This window comes from Vipera berus, assembly GCF_964194415.1.
Source record: "Vipera berus genome assembly, chromosome: 2".
Taxonomy (NCBI): Eukaryota; Metazoa; Chordata; class Lepidosauria; order Squamata; family Viperidae; genus Vipera; species Vipera berus.
In genome coordinates this window covers 166,676,969-166,687,477 of record NC_138203.1, presented here as the reverse complement: position 1 = coordinate 166,687,477, position 10,509 = coordinate 166,676,969, and the positions used below count along the sequence as shown (strand labels likewise).

The 10,509-nt window shown below is 41.2% G+C and overlaps 1 protein-coding gene across 1 annotated transcript; it reads right to left on the bottom strand.

The window, feature by feature from the left end:
* On the bottom strand, positions 1 to 10,108 carry ANKRD40CL (ANKRD40 C-terminal like; the record flags this gene model as incomplete). Its single annotated transcript, XM_081318999.1, has 4 exons — positions 1 to 372; positions 3,670 to 3,845; positions 6,379 to 6,527; positions 9,990 to 10,108. 4 exons carry the CDS (start codon positions 10,106 to 10,108, stop codon positions 226 to 228), a joined length of 591 nt encoding a protein of 196 aa, XP_081175125.1. The 3' UTR covers positions 1 to 225.
* Between the last annotated feature and the right edge of the window lie 401 nt (positions 10,109 to 10,509).

The window sequence follows — 10,509 nt, the reverse complement described above, 5'->3', positions numbered from 1 at the left end:
ATTATAAAGCAGGATTTTTTTGTTTGTACATGAGGAAGTAGTTAGGACAGATTACACATAAGACTTCTGGTGTGCTTACACTGATTAGGAATTTGGTGGCAACTCCAACAATATTAAGTACAACACAAAGAATTGCATCAACTGAAAAGATATGAAACTTTAAACATTAGCTTTAATAATAGCTTAAAATAGAATATTCACTATCCTTCCTGTAAATCCTAAACTTCAATATATAAGGTTGGCTGCTTTGATGTTGTAGCAAGCTTTTTCTACCAGAGTTGTTACTGCAGCATTTCTCTGAGAAGATGTGATGCTTCTTGCTAAAACTAACTCCAGCTCTTGAAAATTCTGAAGCCTGGCCACATCTTCATCCTTGGAGGAGAAAGGAAATGGTATTTTTAAAATAATTAAAGCAGTTTCAAACTGTGAAACCTAATAATAAAACAGGTAATAGAGACTGCATTAAGATGATGGATTACTTTAATACTACCTTAAGAATTTTAGTTAATGAAAATTCTTTTAAGCTTCAGGAACTGTTCAAGCATTCCATATTTATTATACTAATCCATACTGCAGACTAAACCCAAAGAGCTTTTATGAAGCCCCTTCCCATCACGTCCTTGGAACCATTATATGTTTAGTGTGGAGGTCTACAGAGGGATGCAAAATGCTCTCATCTGAATGTACTTAAGCTCAATGGAATATCCCAGTTACCACAGCTATTCTGAGAGCACTGGATCTGTCTAGACTTGTCATTGCTTGTTTACACCTTGTCAACCAATGTAAGTTTTTTGTTAGAAGTGGAACATTAAAGGCTAGAGTTATATGTGCTACCTTTTATATAAACTACTGAAGTACTGAAGACTCACACACTGCACTGATAAATTATGCAGTTTGCTCAGTTTTGAGTTTAGCATCTAGGAACTTGGTTCTGATTCAGAGACCAAAAATGTAGATTTTGGCAACCTTTCTATTCTCTGGTAGCAAATTTTGTGAAAGTCTCAAATCTTTATAGCATTTGAGCATTTTCACATAAAAATCTCAACGGATTTGTTTCATAGTAAGTTTCAGGTTTGGGAAGGGTAATATGCAGGCAACTCATAAGTTATTAACTGCAATACTAGATGAACCTAGATAATTGAGTCAATGCTGCTTAAGCAAATCAGCTCAATGCAGAAACATAGCCAATTATTAGTATCATTTAAATAAGGAATTAAGAAATCCTATTTGAGAAGTTTGCTTGCATACAACTCTTACTTTTATTGAGTCTGCAAATCCTTGGAAGAGGAGATAAAATCTTACAAAACGATAGTTTAGCTCCTTGGCTTATGGCATGAGTTAACTAAGTTAAGTATAAAAAGTAACCAAAAATATTTAGGTATACATATTATATAAGACGTGAGCCACCCAATTTTATTTTGGGTATCCTTATATATATAAACCGATGCAATCCTGTAGATATAAGAAGGTTGCAGACCTGTCAGTAGATTAAGGAGGAGGTCAAACTTTGCCACAGTGCTTCAACAGGAAAAAGGGCTAAGGGCATTGTAAGATCAGACAAATAATCTACATTATCCTGGTGCAAAGGTCCTTTTCCTGATCAGAGATATAATAAGGGTAGGGGGAGAGGCAGACCAGCTCCCCACATTTCACTCTGCTGAAACAAGCCTAGCAGTTTCTGTTTAGGCAGTTTGATTTTCCATCCCCTATAGTTACAAAGCTCTACATCACGGGTGTCAAAACTTGATCACATCATACGATGTATCACCACTTTTTTTTTTTGCCTTTGCGGAGCCAGGGTGGGCGTGGCCTGCACATGACTCATCTGCTTCGCGGGCCGCCAGTTTCACACCCCTGCTCTACATAGTTACAAAGTACTACTCTTAACACTTTCTGAGAGCTGAAGTGTGACTGAAGATGGAGCACGGGATAGTAGAATTAGAAGAGCATTGGCAGAATCTCAAAGACGGAGACCAACGGGATTTGCTCATCTTAAACTCTATGATTCAAACTTTGGCTAGTTACACTTTTTGAACTCTGTGACCAAAATATTTTCCAACATGAATTTCAAACTACTAATTAAACCCATAATGTTAAAAACAATGAACCAATTGTTCAGAAATGATTGTTTTTGCAAGAATCCTTAACTGAATCTTACCTCAACTACTACTTGTACATACCAAATAGAAGGTCTGTGAACAGCAGATGACACACAGGCCTTTCCCCCCTCCCCCCTTTTTTGGCATGAAAAAATGATGTTTTTTTTCCTGGCCCTTGCTAATACAGATCAGCCAATTGCTTTAAATAAATGCTGATTATGCTCCTAGCAACTTACTGGTGGAACACTCTTGAGGTGCTCATTAGGGATAAACCTGTACTCCTCATTATGCTGGCCAACAGCAAGAAGCATTTGGTACAATGCTTATCAAAAACTTGATTCATTACATGTTTCAATCCTCTATAGCAGACATGTCAAACTCGCGATGTCACATGGCATCGCGCGACGTATTGGAACTTTTTCCCCATTGCCAGCAATGGGGTAGGCACAGTTTCTTTGTGAAGCGTCCGGCCCGTGGGCTGGCAGTTTGACACCCCTGCTCTATAGAAACTTTACATACAATAATAGCAGGGGGGGAAGCTCTAACAGTATTCAGGGCAGTAAACTGCAACAAGTGCTTAAATCTTAAAAGCCCATATAAACCAACATTTAAATGGTCAGCTCTTGCTTTTGTCACAATTAAGTACCATCCAGGTTCTCCATGGTATGGAACTCTTAGCTGGCCTGTCTCTGGACTGACACTCCAGCCAGAATTGTGCTACATGATTCTGTGAATTGCACTAATTTTAAGCTACAATTTATGCTCACTTCCTGAAACTAAATTATTCTCTGCTGAGAACTTCGAAGGCTTTCATGCTGAAAAGCAGAGGTTGAAGGAACATTCAAAATATTTTTCACTGATTCACAAACATGCTCATGCACATATAGCAAAAGATTCTATCTCTAGATGTTGTTTGCAGAGTTTCTTGTATTATTATTATCTTGGGAAGGAATGTTCTTGCACAGTAGTTGTTGGCATGCATGAGGAATTCTGAACTGATCCTAAAGCCTTTTTAGAAAGCAACACATTAAAATGTAAGATGTTAATTCTTTCTGTACTAATTAATAAAAAATATCAATTGTATAAGGGACGCGGTGGCTCAGTGGGTTAGGACGCTGAGCTTGTCGATCAGATGGTCGGCAGTTTGGCGGGTCAAATCCCGAGTGCCGCGTAGCAGAGTGAGCGCCTGTTACTCGTCCCAGCTTCTGCCAACCTAGCAGTTCGAAAGCACGTAAAAATGCAAGTAGAAAAATAGGGACCACTACGGTGGGAAGGTAACAGCGTTCCGTGCGCCTTTGGCGTCTAGTCATGCCGGCCACATGACCACGGAGACGTCCTCGGACAAGCGCTGGCTCTTCGGCTTTGAAACGGAGATGAGCACCGGCCCCTAGAGTCGGAAACGACTAGCACGCACGTGCGGGGGAACCTTTACCTTTACCTTTACCTATCAATTGTATGTTACAATAATAAATACTAGTTTCATGTCTCTTATGTACTATTTTGGATAGTGAGCCATTTTTAACAGCTCATGTCACCAAATGTATGTTTAAAAGAAAATCTTTGTGTTTACCTTTCTCAGTAACGTATTAGGTAACTTTCTAATCTTTTCCACTTGTTCAGAATTAATTCCCAGCTCACAGCAACACACTTTGAGCAGATCCTGGTAATTCAGTTGTTTTCTGTCCAGTTCAACTTCAATGAAGTCATATTCTTTAGGATTCTGAACTCTTACTTTAAGCACCAATTCTATATATTTATATGGGGGGAACATATATATTCACATGAAATAAATGCTCATTAGCAAGAACAGAAACAAAAATGATACATTCTCTGGAATCCCCAAATCAATTTTCTTTAAACTATGTCCTTCATTAACAGAAGGAGAGACATGGCTCCAGACAATTAAGATTATTAGAAGAAATTAACTGTAGACTAAATTAGGAATTTGGAGGTACTGGGGTGTGGCATCCCAAAACAGGGAAATGGCAAATCACTGCTGTATTCTTGCCAAGTGGTCACATCTATCATTGGGGGTCAAACTTGACTTAAGACAGACTTTACCTTAGGATGTAATGGGAAAATGAAGACCAAAATGCAGTGCTAGTGGTTATTGCAAACGGATAATAAGTTTGCGGACAAAGGAAAAAGGCATTCACCATCTATACAGGTAGTCCTTGAATTACAACCATAATCGAGTCCAAAATTTCTATAAAAATACTAAGCAAGACAGTTGAGTGAATTTTGTCCCATTTTATGATCTTTCTTTCCACAGTTGTTAAGTGAATCACTATAGTTATGTTAGTAAAATGGCTGTTAACTGAATCTGGCTTCACAATTGATTTTCCTTGTCAGAGGGTCACAAAAGGTGACCACATGACTTCACGACATTGCAACCATCATAAATACATGCCACTTGCCAAGTATCTGAATTTTGATCATGTAACTGTGGGGATGTTGCAACGGTCATAAGTGTGGAAAATAGTCATAAGTTACTTTTGTCAGTGCTGTTGTAACTTCAAACAGTCATTAAATAAGTGGTTGTAAGTCAAAGACTACCTTTAACTCCAAAGGCTTCCTGGGCTCCTAGAGTTTATTGCTGCCTCTCCTATCGGTAGTGCCCATCCAACCCCCCCCCACCCCCGCTTTATCATGGGTGCTTGCCCATTGGATGAAGAGCAAACCTAAACAACCTGTCAAGAAAAATAAAGAAACATCATTTGAAGGGTTTTCAGTACCATCAATATTGCCTGGAAAAGTTCTATTGAAAAGCAGTGGCTGTAACGCGAACTCTGCATCCACTGTGGCACCATTTGTTTGGTTAGTCATATGTTGTCTAGATGGACAGGAAGTCAAGTGATCTCTGTTGTGATGTGCAGATGAAAAAAATGAGGGACTAGAGCTTTGAACGCTAGACTGTGTATCTTTGGATGCTTCTGCAACCACGGATGAAATGAGTTCTTCAACCCAAAGGTGTTTCCCAGAGAGTTCTGTTTCTTTGTGCAAAGAAATCGCTACATCATTGTTTTCTGCTTGAACTGTTGATAAACAAAGGCTAGTTTCACCAGCAGATAAATGAGGTGTGGCAGAATTACTTTCTTTGGGTGGAGCACCCATAAGAGCAGCACCATCCCCTTTTTGATGGTAAGTCCCTGGAAATGATTCATTGGTGAGACAGTTTGCTATACCACTCAGCAGCTTTAAGTTATTTACTTCTTGATTATCACCGCCTTCCACTTCAGGAGCTATTAGGAGAAAATGAAATAAAAATTAGAATATTTTAGCCATTCTCTCCTATGAGAATAGTTACTCCCATGCATTTCAGAATCAGCAGAAATAACTATACCTCAACTTTGGGAATCACTTTTTAACTGCAAAGGAACAGCAAACAGATTTAACAGGCAAACAGTTTTAAGTAGAAGAGAAATACAGACCCACACATGAAACTACAGTGGCTAATGGTTAAGAATAGGAATCTTGCACAGTTATATTTTATTTGGAAGCAGAAGATAAAGTAGAGAAATATGCTCATGTATACCATACAATAGTCCAGTGGCACAAAATGTACATAAAATGTCATATAATGCAATCCAGGAAGCAGGTCTTTACTGTCACAATGCCTGGCCTATGGAACACCATCCCTTTTCTGCTGGTGTTTAGAAATATTTTGGTTATTCCCTCTGGCATTGTGCTGAGGCTTTAAATGAACCAATTATAAAACTGAAGCATGTTACATTGAAAACCTCTGATCATTGTATTAATATTCTTGTGGTTATTTTTATCTTCAGGGGAAAGGGTTGATTATTATGGCTTTAATTAACGTTTTCCACCCAGAGTCACAGAAGTGAGACAGGGAGCCATGTACAAATAAATAAAATAAATGGGAAAATGAAAGCACTTTTCAAGGTAGGTTAACTTCCAAAGTAATATCTAGATTAAAGTTCCAAGTTTGCACAAAATGTCAAAAGCATGTTTGGAGTACTTGGTTGCACCTGTGGAATAATAATGGCCAAACATGCCAGGCTGGTAATTTAGTCTACAACCTTTCTATCTTACTGAAAAGAGGAATAGTCATAGGGAAAAAAAAGAATCATAGAATCACAGGGGTCTTAATGAAGTTTAACAATAACATCAGCAAACTCTTTTACTTGAACATAAAACAATAAAATAAATTCTTTCTCCTTATCTTACTCCATTAGGAACTTCATTGTTACCTCAGAATGTAAGAGTTATGCTCTTAAGAACAAATCCATTGAATATTTTTTTTAAAAAATAAGCATACCTTCAAGAAGTTTTCTGATTTCTTTTTTTGAAGTCAGATGGGCTGCCAGGTCTCTGTTCTTTGTAAAAATCCCCTTATTGGCTCCATGGTCTAGCAGGTACTTAACTATATGAGTTTGGTTACGCTTGCATGCCCAATGCAAGCTTGTCCTATATAAGATAAATGTGAATTATCAAGCATTTCTATCATTATTGTGACACAGCAGATATTACCAAACTACAGGTCCCAGCAATTCTGGATATGAACAGAATTCTGCCTGGCTCCGAGGGCCAAGGGCCATAGTAGAGGCTTTCTTACCAGAAATAATTCTTTTCCTATCTATATATTACTAAAATTCTCATGTCTTTAACCTTTAACTGAGCATCATAAGGCCAAGGTACTTCAAATAGGCTAACTCAGGGGTCCCCAACCCCCAGTCCGTGGACCAGTACCGGGCCATGGCATGCCAGCAACCAGTCCACACAAACAAGCAAAGCCCCATCCATGGAATGCAAGCAGCACACAAAACAACGCACCCTCCGGTCCACGGAAAAACCTCTCTCCATGGAACCAGTCCCTGGTGCCCAAAAGGTTGGGGACCTCTGGGCTAACTTACAGAATGCTGAGATCCATTATTCAATAAAATTCAAATTCAAATTATTCAAATTATTCTTGTGGGAATGAAATTTTGGAAAATTCTTGCCATTTCAGTGTCCCACACTGCTGCTGTTTGGTGCCACAGCTGCGCAATGTTCCCTGACACCTTCCCACAAGTCGATAGGGAAGCCTGAGCAGCTTGCAAGGAGAAAAGTAAGGATCACATAACCATGACTGATGGCGGGAATGTGGCAGCATGCTTGGACTTGCAACTTCCTTCCTGGGAAGCTAGCAGGGAGAAAGTCACTGGGGAAACCTTGCAGGGAAAGTTACAAGTTGCTCAGTTAAGGAAATTATGTGAAAGGATGAACCAAGAGGTCACGGGTTCTGCGTAGTACTATTTACATATAAACAGCGAAGGTTCAATCTCTAATGTTTGTGCTTAGGTAGAACCTGACTAAGGTCTCTGAGATCTCAGCTGGCTGAAGTGACAATAAATGAATTTGATGGTCTCTGACCAACATACCGTAGTTTATATCCCAGTTTGTGAGGTAATATCAGTTTCATTGGGAGAAGTATGGAGGTTTAAGAAAGCTATCTATTTTGAATTTTCCCACGATTCTTAAAGGTGGCAGGGTGTCCAATCTATCCAGCGTTCATATTATCTTGTGAATGAATTTTATTAGGATTTCATAGATGCAAACCATGCCGCATCATTTGCAGGAAAGAAGACTGTATCATAGAATATTATCCCTTATTCTTTTGTAAATGCTTTAGATCAGTGCTCTGTATTTGTGCTACAGGTAGCTTACCGAGCACTCATTCAGTGACTGAAGTTACGACAACACTGAAAAAGAAAACTTGCAATTGGTCCTCAAACTGTGGCCGCCGTAGCCTCCCTATGATGACATAATCATGATTTGGATGCTTGAGAACTGGCATGCATTCACAACAGTCACAGTGTCCTGCAATCACTTAATCGCCATTTGTGATCTTCACAGCCGGCTTCTGACAACCAGTCAATGGCGGTGTGTGTGTGTGCAAGAAGTCAGAAGTCACGGTCACACTACATTTCACTTTATAACCATGTTGTTTAGCTACTGGTGCCAACAGTGGTTGGTAAGTAAGGACTACAAGCAGTCCTCAGATTACAAAAGCAATTTGAATCAGAATGTCACTTAGTGTAATGTCACATGACTATATTACTTAGTGATGGCAATCCTGGCAGGCCCCGACACTATGCAAGTGCCCATGGGTTAGGTGAGCAATGGAGGGAAGAGGCAGGAATCCAGGCAAGCAGGCCAGTAGACGAGCGCTATGGGCAGGCAGAAGCCACAGGTGGATGCTATGGAATGTGGGCAGGTGCCAAAAGGACACTCCTCATAGGGCAAGTACTATGGGGTACAGATGGACATGCCAGAAAGCAGCTGGAGTAAGATGATGTTGACTTCCAGTCAACTTCCTCACTGACTGACAGCAGGGAAGATTGCAAATGGTAAAACCCGCAATCACTGTAATTTTGAGCCAGTTGTCAAGTTCCAGAATCAAGTTCATGTGGGGTGCTGCAATAGTCACAACACTAGGAACCACTCCTAAGCACCCTCATTCAACCCTATCATGACTTTGAATGGTCGTAAAAAAGTAGTTGTAACCTGAGCACTACCTCTTTCTGTATGATATACTCTTGGCAGTATCGGGGAATATAACATATAATGATCCACATTGGAGCCATAAAGCACACTAAATAAGACAGAATGGCGTTATTGTTAATAGTTGAGATAGGTGGCAACTATATAGGTATGATTAGGGTGAGTAACCACTGTACAGGTAGTCCTCCACTTACGGCCATAATTGAGCCCAAAATTTTTGTTGCTAAGCAATACAGTTAAGTGAATTTTGCCCCATCTTTCGACCTTTGTTGCCACAGTTGTTAAGTGAATCACTGCAGTTGTTACGTTAGTAATATGGGTAAGTGAATCCGGGTTCTCCATTGACTCTGCTTATCAGAAGGTGGCAGAATGTGATCACATGATCCCAGAACACTGAAACCATCATAAATACATGCCTGTTGCAAAATGTCTGAATTCTGATCATGTGACACGGGATGCTACAATGGTTGTGTGAAAAACGGTCACAAATCACTTTTTTCAGTGCTGTTGTAACTTTGGACGGTCACTAAATGAACTGTTTTTAAGTTGAGGATGACCTGTAAGATATTCACTGCAAATTATCTTCCAGGTATCCCTAAAATTAAACTTGTAAGAGTCTTGTTGTTGCTTAATATCCCAGAAACCAATTGTTATCCCCAAAGTGTAGGCGATGATTCTGTGGTTGGTGTATCGTTATTGCTAAATGAGGTAAGTGACTGTTCCCCATTCTACCTCACGTGAGGAACCATAATTAAAACAACTAAGTCTAAGGGAAAAAAACCCTCTAATTTTAAGAGAAGGTCGGCAAGACCAAGAGAATGTGAGCCAAGAAAGAAGCTGTGAGGGTTTTTCTGGAGGAGGCCACACTCCATCAATTCGCTATACAGGTAGTCCTCGAATTATGACAATTGAGCCCAAAATTTCTGTTGCTAAGTGAAACATTTGTTGAGTGAATTTTGCCCCATTTTACGACCTTTCAAGCCACAGTTGTTAAGTAAACCATTGCGGTTGTTAAATTAGTATCCCGGTTGTTAAGTGAAGCCGGCTTCTCCCCCCCCCCCCCATCCTGGGACACAGCAAAAGGTCATAAATAGAAACCAGTTGCCAAAGATCTGAGTTTTTGTCACATGACCATAGGGATGCTGCAAAGGTAGTAACTGTGAAAACTGGTCATAAGTCACTTTTTTCACTGCCTTTGTAGCTTTGAACGGTCACTAAGGAACTGTTGTCAGTCGAGGACTACCTGTAGTTCAAGGGCGAATAAAGGTTGCTGCATCTTGCAAGGTGGGGAGAGGGAAGCAGTCTGCCCCACCCCACCCCCGTTGGAGAAACGAAGGCACCCGGCCCGGAGGCAGATGGGAGAAAGGAAGAGGGGGGGCCTCTTACCAGCCATTGACCTCATTCTGAGCATTCACGGCTACCCCGTTTCGGACCAGTATCCGCACCTCCTCGAGATTGCCTAGGGCAGCAGCTTCCCGGAGCCTCTCCTCCAAGTAGCTGCTCATCCTCCCTGTCTCTTTTTCCCCCTTCCCCTCCGAGCTCTTAGAGCGCCCGCCGGCAGGCCCAGAAATGCTCCATCCACAGGCGTCCCCTTGCAGGGAGACGGAGGCAGAGACGGAGCGAGGGAGCGAAAGGAGAAGCTACTGCTACTCCCCCTCGCAGCTGTCTCCTCCGCTCAGCTCCAACCCCGGGACGCGCGAGACTCTCCCGCGGGGGGAGGGGGGGATGTCGACCCACAGCAATTTTCATTCACTCAGCGAGGCCAGAGCACAGAAACTGGCCGCGAAGGGAGGGGGGGTGTCAGATCGCAGGGCAAATTCGAGAGGAGGGATTCGAAGCTCCGTTTCCAGGACAACCAAGCCTTCGGGGGCGGGCCTAAATGCTTGTAGAACCCGAGCCGAACGAC